We start from the raw sequence: 15,458 nt of genomic DNA, 5'->3' as shown, positions 1-15,458 counted from the left end.
ATTTCACTATAGTGAGAAGTCGGAACTTCATCAAGCACCTGTACCACTCTGTGGGCCAGAATTTGAGAAGCACTGAAATAAACAATTTTGATGAATACAATCAATGTTTGTAAAAGGCCTGTGTTATAGAGCCATCCTAACTCATGTGATAAACGGAAGATACAGTGGAGAGTCTCCTGTAACAACAGTACTGTCTAGAAATGGACAAAGGCTCAGATGAATAAATGTGGGTCATTCAGCTTTTCTCATTAGAGTGAGAATGGTAACACATACGCATACACACATCCCAAAACAAACACCACAAGCCCCACAGCACTGAAAACGTAGTTCAACCTTATTACCTGATCAGGAAAAATGTATCAACTCCAAGATAGAAGGGACCACTCCGAGAGTAAACATACAGTGAGTTTCTAAGCACTCTGCTTTTCCATTCAAGCACATTATCTGTAACAAACATTAAAAAGCAGTGTCTTTTTGTTTCATAGAAGAAAATCATGTGATTTCTCTTTTCAGAAAAAGCAAGAGGAACACCTTCGACTTTCAGTTGTACTGGGCAGGCTTTAAGAATCACTATAGGCCGGGCACAGTGGCTCACGCCTGTAATCCCAGCACTTTGGGAGGCCAAGGCAGGCAGATCACGAGGTCAGGAGTTCAAGACCAACCTGGCCAACATAGTGAAACCCCGTCTCTACTAAAAACACTAAAAATTAGCCAGCCGTGGTGGTGGGTGCCCATAATCCCAGCTACTTGGGAGGCTGAGGCAGGAGAATCACTTGAACCCGGGAGGTGGAGTTTGCAGTGAGCCGAGATCGTGCCATTGTACTCCAGCCTGGGGGTGACAGAGTGAGATTCTGTCTCAAGAAAAAAAAAAAAAAGAAGAATCAATGTAATTCATGTAGAAGGAGAAGTTAGACTGGGAATAAAAGGCGGTGACTGAAGTCCCTACTGGTAGTTCAGGAGCTTTGAGCTCCTTTGTGCACTCACGGTGGCCACAGCCCCCCTGGACTGTAGCACCACCTATTCATGGGCTGGTGCAGACCACCCGGGAGGCTTCTTCAATCTGCCCTGGGCTGTGTTTGCCCCCTGTTTAGAGAGTACCACTGTTATTGATAGGAGCGCTTCAGGAGGGTAGCAGCAGGGAGAAGGTGGAGAAACACTGATTTGATAATAGTGGACCATGTTTATGCTTGTCTGCTTTTCAAGGAAAAATAAATGTTAGGTCCTGGCTTCACTAACCATGATGAGAGAGAATTCGGCTCTTTGGATAACGAAAATAGAATACCCAGGTATCACTATACATCTGGCAGCCAGGTGCCTGATTTATACCTAGAGGGAGTGAAAGGAGCCACTAGACACTGGCCTGGAAAGCTTACTGATGGGAGGTCACACACAGTGTGTCTAAAACAGAAGGAAGGCTGCTCGTGGGAAGGCTGCCAGTCTCCCATCCTTTGGCCAACGTGATCCCCCCATACCAAAGAATGTCTCTTCCCTGACTGCTCCTAGAGTAAAGGCTCATCAACTCTCCGCACCCAAAGACAGCCATGCAGTCATCTGACTGGTGTGTCCCGAGATGATCCAAAGAAGACTCAAGGCACGAATGCCATTCAGTGCAGAGCAGGTGCCACCTGGTGTCTTTGTAGTCCAGATGGCTGGCACATTCTTCTGCCAAGAAAAAGCACTCCAGAGCATGAGCCACGGCTCCTAGAAACCCTGGGCAAGAGCAAAGGTGTTACTGTCCACCTTGACCGCCAGGGTATCCACACACCACCCCGCAACAAGAACCAAAGCGCAATCCACAGATCTTGGCAGTTACTCGGAGGCTCTCTTGCTCTGACCCTGGGCTTCTCAGCTCAGCCTCCGTGGTTCCATCTTCATCTATCTGTGGACTTTCATACTTGGTATCCCTCCCTTTTGAATCTTGACTTTCCCTAACAGACTTGACCTGAGTTTGGTGCCTCACATGCTTTGCACAGAATACGCTGCCCAAGCTCAGGCCCCAGAGATGCCAACCCCTGACCCCAGTCCTGCTTGACGAAGAGTTGAGGGAAGGAGAACGCAGACATCAGTAAGAATCGATGTGATACACAAAGCAAGGCTTTCACTTGAAAGAACACCCCTGCAATCCTGAGGACTAGTTGCTTATGAATAATGAGCCAGGTGCGGTGGCTCAAGTCTGTAATCCCAGCACTTTGGGAGGCCGAGACAGGTGGATCACTTGAGGTCAGGAGTTTGAGACCAGCCTGACCAACATGAAACCCCATCTCTACTAAAAATACAGTTAGCTGGGCATGGTGGTGCATGCCTGTAGTCCCAGCTACTCTGGAAGCTGAGGCAGGAGAATCACTTGAACCCAGGAGGTGGAGGTTGCAGTGAGCTGAGACTGCACCACTGCATTCTAGCCTGGGTGACAGAGTGAGACTCCGTCTCAAAAACAATAATAATAATAATAATAATGAATAACAACCTTAACGTAGGTCAAAGTATAGGCATGAAAACAGAAGGACCAGTGGCACAGGAGCTTAGGGCACAGGCCATATAGCCAGATACTCCTGGCTCTGATTCTGTCATTTATCAGCTCTGTGACCCACGGCAAGTGAATTAACCTCTCTGTGTCTAAGTTTCCACATCTGCAAAATAATCAAAGTAGATTTTAAAGGATTATCATGAAGAACAAATGAGATAATGCTTATAAATCACATTAAATAGAGGCAACCTAGTATGTACTCGTGAGAACACAGCTACTACTACCACTGTTTTAAGCCCTATCACTTTAAGAAAGGTTAATACCATCTTCTTAATTCATTCCCTTTCTTAAAGAATTTAATGTTTACCTATCTGAGAACGAAGCAAGTGTCTGGAATTGCAAAACAGGGGCCTCCAAGCTCAAGCCGGCTCTGAGAGACTCACATTTCCTCCTGGACAGAGCCCCGTGCCTTCAACATTGTGGGCACAAAGAAGTCTTTGCAGAATTAAAACTTATTCACAAATGAGGTCTGGCTCATAACCAAACTCTGGAAATCTAAAGCAATTTCTTAAATTGAAGAATTTAACTACCTAACATTTTGAAGTTCCAGCCGTGAATACAAGTTTTTCCATTTAAGTCACTTTGTGATGCGTCTCTGTCTGAAGTCACCACACCCACCCTTTTCATTCACAGGGTTTTTCACTCAGGAGTTGGCCACAACTACAGCACACCAGCAGCCTCCTAGAGCTGATTCACCTGCTCCTCCTCAGTTTCCCGAGCAGTGGAGAGATATAGGACCCGGGCTCTGCCAGGTTTGGCCAACTTCTTTAGCCTCCCTGAGCCTCAGTTTCCTCGCTTTTAGAATGGGTATAATTTTTGGTAGGGTTGTAATGGGGATTCTAGAACATCAAATATCTGGTTTGATGCCTCATGTGGCAAGCTAGTGCTCAATATGTTTTGTTACTATGTTTTTTCCGTCTAAATTCTGCTAGTGAATGAACTTACCCATCAGTGGTTTATAAAGGTTTCTGAAAATAACTGGTCTAGAGGGAGGACAACCTCCCTGAGGCTCATTTAGCTCATTTGTAAATGGAAAGTGTTATAAACAATAAGAACGTGGGGAGGATTGGCTGAAACGATGCATGCAATCACCGGTTCTCAAAGCAGAGGTCTCCGAGCCAGCAGCTTCAACATCACCTGGGAACTTATTAGAAATGCAGATTCCCAGGCCCCACCACAGACCTATCAGGTCAGAGTCTTTGGGTCAGGGCCCAGGAATCTGTGCTGTAATAGTCATCCAGGTGACTCTGATGCACTCCAAAGTTGAAGGCCCATTGGTTGTGACAATGCTCTAAAAAACTTTGCAGCCACTTCCGGTTTGCTCAATCACAGTGAGCCCACTTTAAGCAACAGGCTGTTAAGTAAGAGCCCTGTTGCCCAGGGGCTGAATCCATAGCTATGTATGTATGTCATGAAAACTTCCTTATACATTCGCTCATATTGTTCTCATCTAAAGAGCAAAGGACAGGCTCATGTAACGGGAAACCATTCTAAGCAAATGCAACAGTTATTTGGAGGATAAAGAGTCAGGAATCCAAATACCCAATTTAGCTCTAAACTTCTAGAAGACACGGTGGTCTTATGTTGATTTGACTCACTGATTAACGTAAAAGTGGAGAGAGAAAAAAATGCTGAATCTCTGGCTCTCTCCGAATGGATTTTTATTTTCAAACATTCAGAGATGTGATATTTTACCTTCGATGGGTTTTTGTTGGTTTTTCCTTTTTGAGACAGGGTCTGGCTCTATCCCCCAGGCTGGAGTGCAGTGATATGAACTCAGTTCACTGCAACCTCTATCTCCAGGCTCATGCAATCCTCCTGGCTCAGCCTCCTGGGTAGCTGGGACTACAGGCACACACCGCCATGCCTGGCTAATTTTTGTATTTTTTGTAGAGGCGAGGTTTTGCCACATTGCCCATGCTGGTCTTGAACTCCTGGGTGCAAGCAATCTTCCTGCCTCAGCCTCCCAAAATGTGGGGATTATGGGCGTGAGCCACCACACCCAGCATCCTTTAATGGTATTAAGTACAAAAATTAAAAACTTGTTATGGCAACAGAACATGGAAAACCCCTATTTTGAGACCACATTTCAATGTGCCTGCTAAAAAAAAGCTAACATAACGTTAATGTCCTGATCATAGGGTGCCTCATTTTGGGTGAGGAACCTAAATTCAGTCCCTAACACCATACCAGGTGTGTCTGGCCTAAATCCTGTGATCCAGCCTTAAAAGGTCGGGCTCTGAGGGCCAGCCTAGCAGAGAGGAACACAATGGTGAATTCTAATGACTGTGGGCTCCACTCCCATCAGAGGGTTGGAAGCACGTGGCATGTCCCTGCAACCTAGCTCTGTGGATGTGGCATGTCCCTGCAACCCAGCTCTGTGGACGTGGCATGTCCCTGCAACCCACCTCTGTGGACGTGGCATGTCCCTGCGATCCAGCTGACCCTGCTGCTCACTGAGTGAGGTCAGAGCAGCCCAAGCATGTAGCCTTGGCAGATTTAAGTCCCTACCCTTTCTTTCCTCTCGTGGCTTAACCGAAGAGAATGAGGAAACAAGGAATGAATTTAGGAGGAGGTGGTAAGTGCTCATGATCTCATTTAATTCCTTCCACAGATGCCATTCTATGCCCCTGTTTTACACATGTGGAAACTGAGGTTCATAGAGGTCACACAATCTGACCAAGGTCAGAGTTAGCAATCAAAGCATGTTTGATTGGGTGACAGGATTCCTGAGCATGTGCTCTTTCTGCCACACCGACTGTGGAACTGTCTACAGGCTGCCGGGGTGGGAGTGCGGGGTTGGGGGCGGGGAGTGGCACAGAGACAGAGGTCTAGAACCACATCGTGTGAAGTAATTGAGGGATTCTGAGACTTGGACAGGGCCGTCATAACTGCCCTCAACATCTGATGGGGCTGCAATAGAAACAAGAGAGCATGATTATTTTCTGGGCCCTAGAAGGCAAAACCAGGGCCCCTGGTGGGAATTACAGGACAGCAGGGATTGCCTGTCATTCAGAAGCCTGACAGCCAGCACTTCCCATCACAGATGGGTCCACAGGAAGCCACCCGGCTGCTAGAGCTGCTTCCAGCTTTAGGAAAGAGGTTGTGCCAGGGACCTCTAGGCCTTCTTGGCTCCTTCTTATATCATATCTCTGCTTACACATACATGTGTTTTGTTTTTCTTATTGTTGAGCTTTTTGTTGGTGTTGCTACTGTTTTTCTTTTGGCCTTAAGACCCAAATAGGGCCGGGCGCAGTGGCCCACGCCTAGAATCCCAGCACTTTGGAAGGTTGAGGCGAGTGGATCATTTGAGCCCGGGAGCTTGAGACCAGCCTGGGCAACACATGGCAAAACCCCATCTCTACTAAAAATACAAAGATCATTTGAGCCAGAAGGCGGAGGTGGCAGTGAGCTGAGATCATGCCACTGCACTCCAGCCTGGGTGACAGAGGGAGACCCTGTCTCAAAAAAAAAAAAAAAAAAAAAATCTGAATAGGATTTGAGAAAATAATTTCTATGCCTTCCACAGTAGGCATATTCCCTGAAGCTACTTATCATTTATTCATATGCATTCATATCCTTCTAGTTCATTCACTGAAATTTCTTTTCTTTTCTTTTTTTTTTTTTTGAGACAGTCTTGCTCTTGTCACCCAGGCTGGAGTGCAGTGGCGCGATCTCAGCTCATTGCAACCTTTGCCTCCTGGGTTCAAGCGATTCTCCTGCCTCAGCCTCCTGAATAGCCAGGATTACAGGCACCCACCACCATGTCTGGCTAATTTTTGTATTTTCAGTAGAGACGAGGTTTCACCATGTTGGCCAGGTTGGTCTCGAACTCTTGACCTCAGGTGATCCACCCGCCTCAGCCTCCCAAAATGCTGGGATTAGAGGGGTGAGCCACCGAGCCCAGCCATTTCATTTTTATTTTTATCCCCCTAGTTGCAGTAAGAAAGGATAATTGTGTGGACCTAAAAGAAATCTGTCAAATATTATTCCATGTTCTGTTCTCTTTTTTTTGAGTCAGGGTCTTACTCTGTTGCCTGGTTAATTTTTAATTTTTTTTTTTTTTGTAGAGATGGGGGTCTTGCTACATTACACAGGCTGGCCTCAAACTCCTGAGCTCAATCAGTCCTCCCGCCTTGACATCCCAAAAGTGTCAGGATTACGGGCGTGAGCCACTGAGCCCGACCCTCTTATTCCACATGTTCTGAAGGTACTTGAGTGACCAGGCTTTTTTGTGTGAGAGAGAGATACATTCTGTTTGCCTTGGTGTATAGGTAGGCAGGTAGAAATGAAGGCAATGCTCTTGATTTTTCACTAAAACACAATGCAGTCTATCTCATCAAAATCTGGCCTCTCACTACCTATGCTGGGTTAATCTGTTTCTGGCTCACACATACCATGCTGTGTGAATTAGCTTGTGTTGCACACTCAACACCCTCCCTTCAGTTTCTATGTAAATCATTCACCTTCCTGGTGATGTCAGGAAGCTTCTACGGATCATGTGTGTAAGTGTGACACTGAAAGCAGACACTGTGGCCATGGAATTGTTCCTTAGAGAATTGCTGCAGTGAAACCCCAAGCTCTGTTCTAGTCTTTGATCAGCACAAAAACACACTGGATAATTGTACCCACAAAATAAAGCAGCATTTTTAGTGACCTTGCCTGACCTTAGCATGCTGCTGGTAAACAAAGACGGGACTGTCAAGAGCAGAGATCCAACCTCCACACTGACATTTGAAAGCTGCCGGGTGTTTGCTAGAAGCCAGCACTGTAGGCATTCGTTTCCAACTGCACACTTGGCTAAGTCACCTCTCCTGGGTGGTCTTAGTTTCATTCAAATGCCTACTTTTTACTCTGCTGGAGGCTGCTGACAGGAGGAGATGTGCCGGGCAGTGTGTCCGTGGGATTCTGCTTCTTTGTTCATTGTTCTCCGCCTCTCTCAATGGCAGACTCCCCTAAGTGGCCAGAGGTTCCCCGTGTTCCCGCGATGTCCTGCAGGCTGACCCCCATTCCCTCGCTGCCACGCAGACTGTTCCAGCCGGAGGGAGGATGAGACCCAGCAAGGTGATGAACCTGCAGGAAGAAGACACAACAGCTGTGCCTTCCCTCATCTCAGGACACCGAAACAAGACGCCGAGAAAACGGGCCTGTGAAAAGCAAACCGCTGCATACTTACGTAGAAAAACCTTTAACAATTTTAAGGATGGAGAATGATGCTCTAAGAATAAAACTAACGAAAAAAGAGAAAAAATATAAAGGAAAATATTAATGGGTTTCATTTAACTTGTAATTATTTTTAAAATCTTAAAGCAACCAAAATACTGAGGAAGATGTCTGCAGCTGATATGACTCAGAATTAATATTCTTTATATACATAATAAACTTTAAAAATTAGTAAGAACCTGGCTGGGTGCGGTGGCTCACACCCGTAATCCCAGCACTTTGGGAGGCCGAGGCGGGCAGATCACCTGAGGTCAGGAGTTTGAGACCAGCCTGGCCTACATGGTGAAACCCCAACTCTACTGAAAATACAAAAATTAGCTGGGCATGGTGGTGTGTGCCTGTAGTTCCAGCTACTTGGGAGGCTGAGGCAGGAGATTCTCTTGAACCCGGGAGGCAGAGGTTGCAATGAGCTGAGATCGCCCCACTGCACTGCAGCCTGGGTGACAGAGCGAGACTGTCTCAAAAAAAAAAAAAAAAGAGCCTAACTAATACACACATGGAAAAGGGGGTAAAGAATACGAATTTACAAGAGAAAAATACAAGTGACAGATAAACTTAGGAAAGAAATACCCTCTTTGCCAGTTTTTTGAAGTTGTAAATTAAACCAATGTATTCACCTATCAGATTGGTTCCACTTTTTATAAAGGTAGTAGCTTTTGATGCTGCTGAGAGGGTAAAGGAACACATGAGAGTTTCCTACTGGGGGCAGGAAAAATGAATTGTTCAGGAAAACAGCATCAAATGATTCAAGAGTTATGACCCAGCAATTGTACTTCTATTTAATTTATGCTAAGAGGCCGGGCGCAGTGGCTCACGCCTGTGATCCCAGCACTTTGGGAGGCCGAGGCAGACAGATCATGAGGTCAGGAGTTCGAGACCAGCCTGGCCAACATGGTGAAACCCCATCTCTACTACAAAAATATAAAAATTAGCCAGGCATGGTGGCATGTGCCTGTAGTCCCAGCTACTCGGGAGGCTGAGGCAGGAGAATTGCTTGAACCTGGGAGGTGGAGGTTGCAGTAAGCTGAGATCACACCACTGCACTCCAGCCTGGGCAACACCCAAAAAGTATTGGGTGACTTGCTGTAATGTCTGTAGGCAAGGCAATCCCTCAAATAAAAAATTAATCTCCAGTGGTCACCTGACAGCAAGGAACAGGAATGTTTTGGGATAGAATACATTTCTCAGTGGTCCTGAAACCAATCACACTGGGCATGGTCGGCCTTCCCCTTGAACAATTGTGCATTTTCTTGTTTAAGGTAAATGGTGGGCTGAGCATGGTGGCTTACGCCTGTAATGCCAGCACTTTGGGAGGCCAAGGTGGGTGGATCACCTGAGGTCAGGAGTTCGAGACCAGCCTGGCCAACATGATGAAACCCTGTCTCTACTAAAAATACAAAATTAGCCGGGTGCAGTGGCACACGCCTGTAGTCCCAGCCACTCGGGAGGCTGAGACAGGAGAATCGCTTGAACCCGTGAGGTGGAGGCTGCAGTGAGCTGAGATTACGCCACTGCACTCCAGCCTGTGTGACAGAGCAAGACTCTGTCTCAAAAAAAAAAAAGGTAAATGGTGATCTCCCTGTGTCTCAGTCTATTTGGCTGTTATAACAAAATACCATAGGCTAGGCGGCTTATACGCCCCAGAAATTAATTTCTCACAGTTTTGGAGTCTGGGAAGCCCAGAATCAAAGTGCTGGAAGATTCGGTGTCTGTTGAGAGCCCACTTTCTGGTTCATAGACGGCGCCTTCTAGCTGTGTCCTCACATGGTGGAAGGGGCAAGAGGGCTCTCTGGGGTCCCTTGTCTAAACTACCTGACCCCATTCGTGAAGGCTCTACCCTCATGACAGGCACCTCTCAAAGGCCCCATCTCTGGATATCATCACATTGTGGGTGAGATTCCAACTTATGAATTTTGTAGAGGAAACAAAAACACTCAGACCATAATATCCTGAAACAGGCAGCACTGGCCAGACATCGTGCAATGAATGAAATGTAATAGTGAAATGCAGTGGATAAGGGGAAGTTGATAAAACAGTACCGACAGATCACAACCCACCCAGGTACCTCGGATGTCCATACTCACAGACACACGGCAGCAAATGTGTCCAGGGGGATCTTTCCAGCAGCACATCTGGCCACACTCCCACCAGACAAGGAGGAAGAATTTATTGTAAAAAGAAAGAGGGAAGGGGCCAAAAATGAAGTATTTCTGAATCTTAAAGTATCTACCAAAAAAGAAAAAGAGAGTGTATAAATCATTTAGTTTGTAATAATGCCTTACATTTTTCCAAGTGTTTTCATATCTATTGTTTCAAAACGAAACTTTTACAGTAAAAAGGGACAGCTGGAGCTGGGTGCAGTGGTGCACGCCTGTAATCCTACACTTGGGAGGATGCCGAGGCAGGGCGATCACTTGAGGTCAGGAGTTTGAGACCAGCCTGGCCAGCATGGCGAAACCCCGTCTCTACTAAAAATAGATAAATTAGCCAGGCATGGTGGTGCACGTCTGTAGTCCCAGCTACTCGGTAGGCTGAGGCACAAGAATCACTTGAGTCCGGGAGGCAGAGGTTACAGTGAGCCAGTATCATGCCACTGCACTCCAGCCTGGACCACAGAGCGAGACTGTCTCCAAAAAAACAGGGCGGGGACAGCTGGTTTTGAATATATCTGATTTACAGCTGGAGGGAAACAGGGCACAAAAATGTGGAAACTCACAGAATGAGGATCTCTTAGCCTAGCTGGAAGTAAACCCGGGTCTCCTGAATCAGTCTGTTTTCCTGGCCTTTCCTAGCACACGGTACTGGGTACAAAAAACCTAAACACGTGCCATTGCTGGCTCAAATCTATTAGTGAACAAGCCCCCCTGAGAGAGAAATGCAATATAAGATGGAAATATACAATTGCAGCCCATAGTCTGGGGAAAGGTGCCGTCTGAAATTAAAGGTAAGAAGCAGCCAGTCAGGACACAGCTGATGAGCACTGGAAGAAATTGCGCATAAAGATCTTACTGGTAAGACTAGGGCAGTTGTCTCCAATTTTAGCAAGCCTCAGAATTACCTTGAGGGCCTGTTGGCTCTCTGCCTCCCCTCCCTGCAAGTTTCTGATCCAGGAGGTTCGAGGTGGAACCTGACTTTGCACTTCTGACAAGTTTACAGGTGCTCTTGCTGTGAATCCCAGGAGCACACGGTTAGAATCAAGACCAGGGGACTTCCAAAATCCCCACAAAGGATGGGAACACGGTTTTCCTCCTTCTTTAAAATGGGGATCATAATAGTACCTACCTCGTAGGGTTGTCATGAGAACTAAGTGACACAATGATTGTAAAGCCCTTAGGACAGTGCAGGACAGGCAGTAAGTTTAATAAATGTTGGGTGTTCCTCATCTCACCACACCACATTGCCTAGTCTTGCATTCAAGAGGCTCAAGTTTGAGCTAGCTTGCTGTGTGACCCTGAGCAAGTCGCTTCATCTCTCTGGGTCTCATTTCCTCATCTGCGTAACAGTGAAGGGTGGGTCAGACACGATGTATTCTTTTATTATTATCATACTTTAAGTTCTGGGATACATGTGTAGAATGTGCAGGTTTGTTACATAGGTATACACGTATCATGGTGGTTTGCTGCGCCCATCAACCCATCATTTAGGTTTTAAGCCCCGAATGCATTAGGTATTTATCCTAATGCTCTCCCTCCTCTTGCCCCCTACCCCCTGACAGGTCCCCGTGTGTGATGTTTCCCTCCCTGTGTCCATGTGTTCTCACTGTTGAACTCCCACTTATGAGTGAGAACATGCAGGGTTTGGTTTTCTGTTCCTGTGTTAGTTTGCTGAGAAAGATGGTTTCCAGCTTCATCCTTGTCCCTGCAAAGGACGTAAACTCATTCTTTTTTAGGGCTGCATAGTATTCCATGGTGTATATGTGCCCCATTTTCTTTATCCAGTCTATCATTGATGGGTATTTGGGTTGGTTCCAAGTCTTTGCTATTGTAAATAATGCTGCAATAAACACAAGGGACATGATGTATTCTAGTGTCCTTTCCATCTCTAACCCTCAAGTTTCCCATGAGTCTGTGACCCAAGGGTTTCTGAAATGTCCAAAAATGCTGCTGAAAGACTAATAATATGTGATTAACTGTGATTCTTAATTGTAGCATGGTAAGGATAGAGACGAGAAGGAAGGGTCATCTGTGTGTCCTCAGCCCTGGCCAAGAGTTGGGGTGCTTGATCTAGGTTACCAGCAGGTTCCCACAGGAGACCTGGCAGCAGAATTTTTCATAATCCAATTCCATTTGCTCTGAACCAATGCTCCCCGGAGCTACTTCCTGTTAGTATTTGGGTATCCAAACTAAACTCTTCCACTGAAAACGAAGTGTACTGACCAGCCAGCGCACGTCTGTTCCCTTTGGAAGTTCTATTTCTAATTTTAAAGGAATCAAATGGCATTTTTGTTTTGGTTTGGTTTTTTTGTTTTGGTTGGTTGGTTTTTTTGTCAATCAACCACAGCCCAGCTCTAAATCCTGCCATAGTAAACAAAGACAACCGGCAGCCCACGCACATCCAATCGGCCTTAAGCAATCAGCCTTAAATGTCTGTGCTGTGCTAGATTCCAGATCTACAAGGGGAATATGAAACCTTTATTGGAAACCTCTGTTGAATCTGTTTTCCAACAACTTCTCACCCCGCCCCACCCTGACCTCTTCACTAACACAAGGTCAGCTCAAGCCCTGTCTAAATTCCCCACTCTTACTCTATCCATGCTGGGCTCTGCTTCTCCAGCTTGTATGCCCAGCCCCAGCACTTGATGTGAGATTGGACATTTCTTTCCTGACAGTGTTTCCTAATAGCTCAGGCACACACACTTTTCTTCCTAACTAAATTGTGCATTTTTTGGAAACGAATACTCTCAATCATTTTGATCCCCTTCCTCCTCCCCAGCGCATACAGGTGATGTCTCATACAAAGGCCAGAGAGAAAATTGCTCAATAAATATTTTCTGAATTGAATTGAGAACACAAAACGGTATTCTGTGAAATGTTTTGGATTCCTTTTGAATCCTTAGCCAGAAAGGCAATTCTATGGGTAATTCAAGGAGTTACTATTAAAAGAGTTCCATTTTCTCCATTGGCGCTCAGGGAATCTGTAAGAGAGAGTTCGAGGAGAAAAATCTTCCCTCGTGCTTCTAGCACCGTTGTTCTGCTATGTAGGCCTAGTGATTCTCACAGGCAAAGCAAGGTGAAATTAGCCTAATAGAGCATAGGAAAGAGCACAGTTTAAAGCTTATTGTAAAGGACTGTTAAACGTTGATTCTAAGCGACTCGGAACTCATTGCTTTTGGCCACTGCAACTGGGACAGTGTGAACATCATAAAATGTTATAAAGTCTCCAATGGGACAGACTTAGAGTGAGTGTGTCTCAGACTTAGAGTGAGTCCCCGAGAATGGAAATATGCAGCTCTTCAGTGTTGTGTCTGGATAAAATCAGACACAAGTCAGTGTTAAACAGACCTTTAAAACAAGCCCCAGGCTGGGTGCGGTGGCTCACACCTGTAATCCCAGCACTTTGGGAGGTTGAGGCAGAAGGATCGCTTGACTCCAGGAGTTTGAGACCAGCCTGGCCAACACAAGGAGACCCCATCTCTACAAAACATTTACAAATTAGCCGGGTGTGGTGGTGCATGCCTGATCTCAGCTATTTGGGAGGTTGAGGTGGAAGGATGGCTTGGACCCAGGAGATAGAGGTGGCAATGAGCCATGATTGTGCCACTGCACTCCAGCCTGGGGGACAGAGCAAATTCTTTTCTCAAAAAAACAAAGCAAAAACAAAAATACCCAAGCCCCTTCTTTGTCAGCTCTTTTGTGGTCCCTGTGACCAGGTAGATTGCCTCTGCCTCACAATTAAACTTCAGCAAGATTATCTAACATTTGTCAAGCATATTCTAAGAGCAGGGCCCTGAGCTAAGGGGCTATGAGTCCCTATCCTCCCAACTCCCTGTTATGTTAAAGGGAACTCAGATAATCTAGCCAGACTAGGAAGTAGGTATTAGGTAGTCTTTTGGGTTGAACTGTGTCCTCCAAAAAGGTTCAAGTCCTAACTCCTAGTACAGCATATGTGATCTTATTTGGAAATAGGGTCTTTGCAGATGTAATCAACTTTAAGATGAGGTTAGGGTGGGCCCTAAATCCAGTATGACTGGTGTCCTTATGCGAGGGAAGTTTGGACACGCAGGGAAGAACTCCACATGTAGGTGGAGGTAGAGGTTGGAATGATGTGGCTACAAGCCAAGGAGTGCCAAGAATTGCTGGCAGCCACCAGGCACGTGGAGTGGGGCAAGGAACAGACTCTCCCTCAGAGCCTCCAGAAGGAACCAACCTCATCAACACCTTGACTTCAGAGGTTTAGCCTCCAGAACTGCAAAAGAATGAATCTCTGTCGTTCTAAGCCACCCAGTGTGTGGTCACTTGTTACAGCAGCGATGGGAAAGGACTATTAATGACACCAAAATGCATGGGTCTGGATTTTTAGGAAAATATCCCATAATTGGGTTTCATAATCACCACATCCAAGTTCCATCCAGGCTCTCAGCATTCTGGTGTTACATATTTTTATTCTTAGGAACTCTGGTAAAGTCTGTTGGGTGAAATTTTATAACATTCTATGACAACAACTGTGCAGCGTTTTGCCCTAGCCTTTGGCCAAAAGCAGTTACGTCCTGACCTGCCAGGATCTTGCTCTCCCTCTGCAGTACTGCGGCACTTTTTCTCGCCCGATCTGAGACCAGCCCTCCCTGCTCCCCTCCTCTGGGTGAGTGCAGTCCGTGCAAACAGCTTCCACCTGGTACTGCCGAGCTGGTTGTCTCACATCTGTAGAGGAAATATTGGCAGCTCCATCAAACAGCTTTAAGGAATAGCTGACAAATCCTTTCCAGATGGGGACCTTTTACCCTGGTCAAAGACCTCCAATTTCTATCTGCTGCCTCTGTGCCAGAGCTGGAAAAATGCCTGGGCAGCAAAAACTAAATTCCCCTTATCCATCCACCCACGTCAGCTCAGCTCACAACAACCAGGCCGTTTTCTTTTCCTGGTTCCTCAAAGAGAATCTCCATCTTGTTTCTCTTTGAATGCTTCTTTCTCAAAACATCTTTTTATCAACGGCAATTATTTCTAATATTTTATTTTATTCTAATGTCAACTCTGGCTAGAAAGCTTGGCATTAGTCTGAAAAATTAGGCTAATTGACAAATCTCTTAAATAATAAGGACTATTAACTCATTAGACTTACAGAGTCACTTAGTCACTTGAAATGCTAATTTAATAATAACTACACATTTATCTTTGTTTCTAGGATATTTATGGCTTATCCAACAAGAATTGAAATTTGAATTTGATTTGCAATGATTTATTGCTTTTTTAAACAGCACATGAAATACCTGGCTAGATAGATAATATACCCAAAGCTACAGGAATCGTCACAAATGCAAAGGACCATTTAAGATTTTGACAACTAGCTGCAGTATCAATACTTTAAAGGAGAACTCTTAATAATGTATAACTTTATTATATGTTAGTTCTTCTCACTCCTAATAATGTATAACTTTAGTGTGTGTTAGTTCTTCTCTGGATGACCAGAATAAATATAAAATACAATAGTGGCAAAAATCTAGGTTTAAAATTCTTGCTTTGAAAACTTTGAAAGACTTAGGGGAAGTCAAATCAGT

General features: G+C 45.5%; 1 protein-coding gene across 1 annotated transcript in view; it reads right to left on the bottom strand.

Moving 5' to 3' along the window:
• LOC100975961 (O-acyltransferase like protein) overlaps nt 1-15,458 on the bottom strand; it is a 73,658-nt gene that overhangs the window by 32,979 nt on the left and 25,221 nt on the right. Inside the window, 5 exon segments of the mRNA XM_057300406.1 lie at nt 342-444; nt 1,530-1,674; nt 1,676-1,710; nt 7,371-7,597; nt 9,832-9,973. Of these exon segments, the coding sequence (XP_057156389.1) occupies nt 342-444; nt 1,530-1,674; nt 1,676-1,710; nt 7,371-7,597; nt 9,832-9,973 (652 nt within the window).

This window comes from Pan paniscus, chromosome 17 (assembly GCF_029289425.2).
Source record: "Pan paniscus chromosome 17, NHGRI_mPanPan1-v2.0_pri, whole genome shotgun sequence".
In the NCBI taxonomy this organism is placed as follows: Eukaryota; Metazoa; Chordata; class Mammalia; order Primates; family Hominidae; genus Pan; species Pan paniscus.
The sequence above is the reverse complement of the archived record's forward strand: the minus strand, read 5'-3'. Positions and strand labels throughout refer to the sequence as shown.